The sequence below is a fragment of the Mus caroli genome, chromosome 13 (assembly GCF_900094665.2).
Source record: "Mus caroli chromosome 13, CAROLI_EIJ_v1.1, whole genome shotgun sequence".
Classification (NCBI taxonomy): Eukaryota; Metazoa; Chordata; class Mammalia; order Rodentia; family Muridae; genus Mus; species Mus caroli.
In genome coordinates, this window is record NC_034582.1 from 8,934,020 (window position 1) to 8,942,806 (window position 8,787).

Sequence of the window (8,787 nt, forward strand, 5' to 3'; positions counted from 1 at the left end):
CTCTCCCCAGTGTGAGCTCTCCCCAGTGTGAGCTCTCCCCATTGTGAGCTCTCCCCAGTGTGAGCTCTCCCCATATGCGGAAGAGGCAGGCTTTGAATCTAAGACCTCTAGGTTGTCTGATTTGTTTGTTTGTTTGTTTGTTTGTTTGTTTTTGCACCAGAACATTTTAGAAGGGGCTTAGACCTAGTTTACCAGACAGACTCAGCTGGAGTCATCATGCCCAGACTTGTCTTATTAATTTTCAATAAAGCTTTTCATTTTTAATATGTATTTATTATTTATTGTGTGAGCATTCACATACCATCATACACATGTGGAGAGTGGAGGTCAACTTTATGGAGCTGGTTCCCTCCTTCCATCTTTACCTGGGTTTAGGGGATCAAACTCAGGTCACCAGGCTTGCGCAGCAAGTGCCTTTACCTGTGAGTGAGCTATCTCACTGGCCCCATATTGGCAAATGATCTACTCTTAGGACTCCAGTTCCACTAGATTGCCTTGGTAAAAACTCTGTGCTCAAAAACGGTTGTGTTCTGAGGTACCAGTGTTGAAGTCAGTATCTCATCTCCTGACATGATGGGGTTAGGACTTTGACATGCCTTTTCAAGGGTCACAGTTCAGTTCACATCCTACTCCCCATTCCAATCCTGCCTCCCTCCCCCTCTCCCCAAGGACTTAATCATTGTAACATCAGCTCTTATCTACTCATCCTCAACTTGGGGCTCTGACCTCACATCCAGAGTCATCCTGAGAATGGGGGGGGGTACTTAGCACCCCAAAGCCTCTTTATGAGGAACCCAGCTGCAGTGTCCAAAACAAGAACAAAGTGACATCTCCCTTTACCTACCACATTCTGGTCTCAGGAACTTTAAATATCCCCCAAAGATGTCTGTTTGGAGAAAATAAGCAGGAATCATGTTCAGTTCCCAGTTCCCCAGGCAAGAGTGGGGCCCTTTGTGCCGAACTGAGGGCAACTCTTTGAACTTGGGATTTTAAGAGCAAGTTTATTTTTTTTCTTCTTTTCTATCTTTCTTTTTATTCCCCCTTAAGCTTTCGCTCACCCACAGCTGTTGTCATCCCTGCTTGTAAAGATTCCGGATCACAGACACGCTCAAAGCCGCAGAAGGTGCTGACAGCTCCCTTCTCTTCTGTCTGACTGAACCAGCCAGGGAAGGGGCCTGTGTCAAGCCAGTGTGTTCCTAGGGGGTCCTTGGAGAATGGCCTTCCCTACTGACCCAGTGACAAGAATCCAACCAATCAGGGAAGAGATGAAAGGCTGTGGCAGGGAAATTCAGAAGTGGGAGAGTTATGAAAAGTTAGGAAGCATTGTAAATAAAAGAAGCAGGCCTAGGAGTGCTGGCTTGTCATTCTGAATTCAAGATCGGTGTGCCACTTAAAGAGACCCTGCCTCACAAAAAGTAAACTGAGGGCTGGGGATGTAGCTCAGAGATAAACTACTTGCCCAGCATGTGCAAGGCCACAACATCCATTTCTAGTACACACACACACACACACACACACACACACACACCAGGACTGGAACAAAAGGAAAATAAGATGAAGGACACATTAGGAAACTCCACAGAGTGAGAGACAGGAAAATCTCAGATGCCCACTCACTACACACTTGCTTCTTGTGGTGGGGCTGGAGAAAGTAGCAGGCAGAACCAGCTTTGTACACACAGCTGATTATGGAAGTGGTTCACCCTGGATTCGACCAGAACCCGTGCATACATATAGGAGGCTGAAGAAGGGCTGAGGACAGGTGAGACACCTCCTGGCTGATGGCCAGGACCAGGACTAGAGTTCCACAGAATATGCACAGGGACAGTGGGACCTTGAACAAAGGGAAATCTACATGACTGTACTCTGCTACCATGATGCTTATGTAAGAAGGTGTCCTCAGCTGGACATTCTGCCTTGATAGCCACATAACATGAACGGCCAGATTTTAGTCCATTTGACAGACAATGGTCGATGAGTGATGGCGGTTGAGGTTGACAGCTACGCCTCACCATCACTGCCATCGTCTTTCCCTGGGACCTCAAGCACCTTGTGAAGCTCTTCAAAATGGAGGTTGATTTGTTTGTTTGTTTGTGTTAAATTTACTTCATGGGGACTGGAGAGATGGCTCTGTGGTTAAGAGCACCCTCTCCTCTTCCAAAGGACTTGGGTTCAGTTCTCAGCACTCACACGGCAGCCCACAATCATCTGTAACTCCAGTTCCAGAGGATTCATTGCTGTCCTCTGCTTCTGAGCATACCAAGCACACAAGTAGTATGCATAAATAGGAGCAAAACACCCGTGCACATACACATAAAATAATTTAAAAAGTTAACGTCACGCCCTGGGAAGATGGTTCAGTGGTTCAGTCTTTTGCAGAGAACCCAGCTTCAGTTCCCAGCATCCACACAGGGGCTCACAATTATCCATAACTCCAGCTCCAAGGGAACTGACAATTTCTTATGATCTCCACAGGTACATATGTTCATACAGGGAAAACATTCATACACATAAAGTAAAATAAATAAATCTTTTAAAAGCTTAGTTAACTTCACAATACAACATAATAACATTTCTCTTTCTTTCTGTGTCTGTATATGTCTGTGTCTGTGTTAGAGAGAGAGACAGAGAGAGAGAGACAGAAACAGATGAAGAATTGTACCTAGGGCCACATGCACACCAAGCAAGTGCACTCTACCACTGAGCTATACATCTCAACTATGTAAGTGAAGAAACAGGGTTGGTTGGTTGGTTTGTTTTTTCCCTTTGCAAGATAAACTCAGTTGACACGTTTTACTTGATGAATACGTTCCTCAGGGACAAATATAGAAAGACAACACCCCGCCCCACGGTTTGAAGCAATTGCCATAAATTCTGTTTCATCATCCATCCATTCGTAGCTCCACTCAGGGGAGTGAAATGTGTTTACACAGGGCATTGTGTGTACTCAGTAGTGTGGTGGGAGTCAGGGAAGAGATATAGGCAAGACAGACATGGGTTCTAGATAGAGCTCACTTTCCAATGGAGATAGTAACAGTGGCCAAGCAGAATCTTGTAATAGTGAAAGGAAGGTTTCAGAAGAGTTGAGAGTGATCTTGGGCTGAGTCCAGGTCATCTCTGAGAAGCAGGGGGTAGTGGGCAGCCAAGGATGCAGAGAGCTTTCCAGGAAGTGGAAACAATCTTCCCAGGATCAGAGGCCAGGAAGCACATGGAGCCTTTCAAAGGAAAGACAGAAGGCAGTGTGACTGTCACACCTAAGCAAGTGACAAAAGGTATTGATGGGATGAGTAAGGATGTGCTAGGATGGGTGGTCTGAGAACTCGTCCAGAACTGAGTCTAAGTAGGATGGACGAATATGACCATTGACAGGAAGCATGCATCAATGTATAAATGTAGATATAGGTGTAGAGCATGGTTTGAGGTAGAGAGGTGAAATCTTCAATTGGCCTTTGAACTCCTTAGCACTGGCTGTGTTTGCACTTGAGAAATGGAAGAGCCAGGTAGAAGGAAGTACACATGTGTCAAGATCTGTGTAACATGGAGAAACCTTTTTGATTGATAGATTCCCAGAATGGGATGGAATATTCTTAGCATCTCCCAGGCCTGAATTATGTTCTTCACCATTCTCTGCCAAAGGGATCCCCTAAAGGAAGCCTCCTACCTCTTTGTGGGGAGCCCCATTCCATCTTACCCTGAAGAGTTCACCTAGATAGAGGTTTGGGTTGTACTTAGTGAAGTGAGAGATAGATTGCCTACAGGACACCCTCTGTGGACATCAGTTCACACATAGAGATTTGATTTGATGCTCCCTTTACTACAGGTTGTGAGCATTTGTTCTAGATGGGCCAAGCTAATTAAGATCGTAGCTGCAATTCTAGTCCTATAATGCTGTAACTGTCTCCTAAGTTCATATATCTACCAGCACATACACATGGCTTTGTGTGTGTGTGCTTATGTGTATATGATCACATAGGTACAGTGCACACATGTGCAGGTGCTCATGCACATGTGTGTACAGACGGGAAGTCAACTTTGGGTGTCTTTCTCAATTACTGTGTGTGTGTCCAATGTATGTGTACATGTATGCCGACATTTGCATGTGTTTGTATGGAGGACAGAGGACTATGCCAAGTGTCATGCTTTATCATTCTCTACTTCTTGAGACAGGGCCTCTCACTGAACCTGGAACTAAGCTGGTGGCCAGCAAGCCCCAGAGACCTCTCCACCCCACCCGCCACAGCCCTAGCATTGAAGGCATGGGTGCCATGGCTACATTTTTATGTAGGTACTGAGACCTTAAACTCCGATGAGAACCTAGGTTCTCATGCTTGAACAGCAAGCTTTCTCTGCCTGCTCAAAGAGCCATTTCCCTAACCTCTGTCCACATTTATTTTTTTATTTTTTTTATTTTTTGGAGACAGGCTCTCACTGAACCTGCAACACATCAAGTTGCTTTGGCTGGCTGGCCAGTGAGCTCCAGGGATTAACTCAAACAGTCCTCTGAGCACTGGGGCTCCAGATGAGTACCACTCTGCCTGGGTGCTGGAGATCAGAATGCAAAACCTCATGCTTGCTTGGCAGGCACTTCACTAACTGAGCCACCTCTTCAGCAACCCCCCTCTCCCGGAGGCTTTTTATGCTGGTGTTACTGCTGAACTGGTTGGTTTCCACGCCTGGCCCTGCCCCCATTTTCTCTGATGCAGTCCGGCTGAGAGGCAAATGTTACCTGTATCCTTATCCAATGAACTCCTCTTCTCCATCTCTTGAATCCAGTATTATTTACTAAGTCTGGGACCATCATGACTAAAATCAGTCCCAAACACCCCTTGACATCTTATTCATATAGTCCTCAGCACAAGGAGGACAGTGTTATACATAGCAGCAGGTGCCCGATGAGAGAATTGTCCCCTTAAGTCCCCTTCTGTTCTTGCAAACAATGTGAGGGTTGGCCAGTTCACCTGATAACCTGTGGGGCGTGCTACGTTTGAATAATTTAGTTCTTTTTTTGATGTCACTAGTAAACAGTCCCCTTCCCAAACCAGCACTTCCAAGATGCCAAATCAGAATGGCCACTGGGCTTAAGCTTCTGGCCACTGCCAGACATGGTATCTTCTCTGTCAGGTCAAGCCGGTAATCAGAGCTGAGCCCTTGAACTCCGTCCCTACTCCAGCTCAAGAAATGAAATACGAAACACAAGCAATCACATCGATCCCAGCAGTCTGGTCTGGTTCTGTGTGGCTCTTACCAGAGTGTCCAACCTCACCAAAACCAGAGAAAGACCTATCGTACTCAAAGGGACATATCATCCTTTCATCCACAAACACCGATGGAGTTTGTAGCTAGATTACAGGAGGACAGAAGAGATTCCTGGACGTTGACGTTTAAAGGGATTTTCCTTAAATGCAGGGAGAAGCGATAGAAAATTCTAGATTCTGACCTCAGATATCAAAGCACATTTTTAATGTACTACGGGGACTAGAGACCTCCACAGGTGGGGATTGCGCATGTGGGCTCAGCCTCGTGGCTCTGTGGACAGTATAATAGTTGAATAGTGGCTCAGAGAGGTTAAGACTTGCACAGAAGCAAAAACACATCTCAGCAAAGTGAAGCTAGGAGGGAGAAGAGGAACAAGAAAATGTGTGAGTGGAAAGCAAGGGAGAGCCTGGAAGGAAAGGGGTGAAGAATCCTCCCTCCTATGTTCTTTTCTATCAAAGGTTGGCTGACTTGTTTCAACCAGGCACCCGCGTGGCCCAGAACAAAAGCGCTCGGCCCGGCCTCCGCGTGGGGAGAGGGACCACGCACACCTTGCAGTGTGCAGGAAGCGAGCGATCAGCTGCTGCTCACAGAGGGGCAAGCACAGGGGTAGGATTGGGAGAGGTAAGACGCATGCCGCAGCTGTTCCCATCCAGCCTGACACACATCTGGCGCCCTGGTGTCCAAAAAAAAAAAAAAAAAAAAACCGCTCCCAGGGGATGACTGAAGTTCAGTCTCATAAATCCAGCTGGTGGTCACACCCCAAGCGAGGGCGCGGCACCTTGCCACTTTACCTGAGCGCAGAGGGTCATCCGGAGAAGCCATGAAGACCAGGAGAGGACAGATGAGTGTTCGAGCAGGGGTGGACAGTCTCTAGGACCCCTGAGAACAGCAGGATCGCAGGGACCCAACCTCTTGTGGCAATGCGCGACTCTGTCTGCGCTCTGCCCTGCTGCTGCTGCTGCTCCTCCTCCCCTTTCCTCTTCTTGATCTCTGCCACTTCTTCCTCGTGCTCACTTCCTGCAATTAGCAAAGCCCCTTCCCGGCGCGAGTCTCTCCAGAACACTGGAGAGGATTCCGTGGGTTGCGGTTGGGCACGAGAGGACACCGAGGGGCCCCCGGAGCACTTGCCCTGCTGGTACCTAGGGCGTAGAACCCTGGTCTTACCACGGGGGTCCCACGCGATCGCAACTGGGAGAGCCTTTCAGCTAGTCTTCCCCTGGCTGCCACACGCGCGCGCGGGTGGCTTTCCCGGTTCCTAATCTCGTCCTCAGCTGGGACACCAAAGCACTCCCAGCGTGCTCCTTGCACAGGCCCGGGCTGAGACGCCTGCCGGCGATTTGATGTTTGAACAGTTTCCTAATCTTCAGGCAGCCTGAACGGCGGCATGACCGCACACGCTAGCACTTTCTAATTTGATGTTTCTTTGGCATTAGTTACTGCCTGACCTCCTGGGTGAGCAGTACACAAAGGAGCGGGAAGAAAAGTCAGTCTTGAGGTCTCTGGTTCACTCCTCTGAAGGAAAAAGCAAAAACCAAAAAACAGTATAGGGTTCTGTTAGAAATGCAGAACCCATGGGCCCTTAAACGAATTAAGATTTAGCTTAAATGGGATTTTATTCTAATTAAGAGCAGAGAATCTGATCTTTTATTTTTTGATTTTTTGGGGTTTTTTTTTTGGGGGGGGATTTCGAAATAGGGTTTCTCTGTATAGCCCTGGCTGTCCTGGAACTCACTCTGTAGAACTCAGAAATCCACCTGCCTCTCTCTGCCTGCCAAGTGCTGGGGTTAAAGGCATGTGCCACCACTGCACGGCGAATCTGATCTTTTAAAATGGCTCTATTTTATTTAAAAGTTTAAGTTATTTCTATTATTTTTAAATCATATGGGGGGTGGTATGAACACACAAGTATAGTGCCTACAGGGCCTAGAAGGTGGTGATAGCTCCCTTAAAGGTGGAGTTGCTGGTGGTTGTGGCCTTGCTAGGAACTGAGCTTGGGTCTTTTGCAAAAGTGATAGCACTTTCAAGGCTAAGCTGCCTCTCCAGCTCTGTGGCAGTATCTTCACCATCTGCCATATACAACGGCTACAGACAAGTTACATTTAATAGGAATCTCTGAAAGGAAGCACATAATCTATATCTGCCCTTGGATATAAGCATAGAACTTTTTTTAAAAAAGGAGTTTAAAGGAGATGCCAGCCAAGGATGTAGGTCAGTAGTAGAGTGCCTGGCATGCATAAGCCCCAGCCTGATGATATACGTTGTAATCACAAGAGACTGAGGCAGGAGGGGAGTCTGGAGTTTGAGACCACCAAGAACTTTATGGTGTGGGGCTTTATTAACGAAGAGGAGGAAGAGGGGGGAGGAGGAGGAGGAAAGAAAAGAAAGAGTATTTCAGTATTTACTGGACAGTTTCATTAACAAATTACCCAATTCAGATTAATTAATAAAGTGAACATTTCAGGGAAACAGCAAATGCCAATGCGCCTTTGTGGTGCCCCCCAGGCTGCTCTGTGGTTCTGAGGCTCACGGCACTCTTGGGGTTGGTTTGTGTTCTAGATGCTGCCATGGACGAGTTGGGTCTTCAGAGAGGAGGCCACAAAGGCTCAGGTAAGGTAGGGAAGTTAATTTAGAAAGGGTGTTTTCTCAGGGAGTCTACTTTGAGGTTTGGTCTGTGGTTCCTTCTATACTCCACGTGGAGATGGAATTCATTTCTGAGGTTTGGTTGTTAGAAACCACATATACAGTTGGGCTGTCTTGTTAGCGCAAGTTCTAGCGGTTTGTTTTTCAAAAGGAAATTGTCAGTACGTTTCTTTACTTACATCTTTCACTAGATAGAAGATGATTCAGATATCTACAGTGTCTTTCTTCTTATGTGTGTGCACATGGACGAGTGTGTGCCATGGAAGCAAATGCAGAGGTCAGAAGGTCACTCTCTCCTGCTGTAGGTCATAGGTCATGGGGATCACACTCAGGCCATCAGGCTGGGAGGCTAGTACCTTCCCTTCCCTGCTGAACTTAGTCTCTCTCTCTCTCTCTCTCTCTCTCTCTCTCTCTCTCTCTCTCTCTCTCTCTCTCTTCCTCCCTCCCTCCCTCCCTCCCCTTTTCTCCTTCACCTTACTTCTATCATCATCATCATCATCACCATTCCCTCCCCCTTCTTTGAGAGTCTCACTCTGTAAACCAGGCTAGCCTCAAACTCAGATCCACAGAAGTGCTGGGATTGCAGGTACCTTCCACATCTGACTAAGGTTAATTAATTATTTTTAGCCTTTCTGTTTTAATGTGTGGAGGTGTGTTTGCCTGCCTGCATGTTTGTGTGCAGCATGTATGCAGTCCCTTCAGAGGCCAGAAAAAGGGCTTCTATTCCCCTTGGTGTTTGAGTTATAGTTGTGGGTGGTCAAACCAGTCTTCCAGAAGAGCTGTCAGTGCTCTTAACTGCTAATATCTCTCTCCAGTCTAAGGGGAAGTTTTTTTCTTTTTGGCTTTTTGAGACAGTGTTTCACTACGTAGCCCTGACTATTCAGGTGCCTG

The 8,787-nt window shown here is 47.0% G+C and overlaps 1 protein-coding gene across 1 annotated transcript in view; it reads right to left on the reverse strand.

Annotated features, from left to right (window-relative positions):
• Edaradd (EDAR associated death domain) overlaps positions 1-6,568 on the reverse strand; it is a 45,627-nt gene extending 39,059 nt beyond the window's left edge. The window contains exon 1 of the mRNA XM_021180847.1: positions 6,048-6,568. Within this exon, the coding sequence (XP_021036506.1) occupies positions 6,048-6,078 (31 nt within the window). The 5' untranslated portion in view covers positions 6,079-6,568. The remainder of the gene's footprint in view (positions 1-6,047) is intronic.
• Between the last annotated feature and the right edge of the window lie 2,219 nt (positions 6,569-8,787).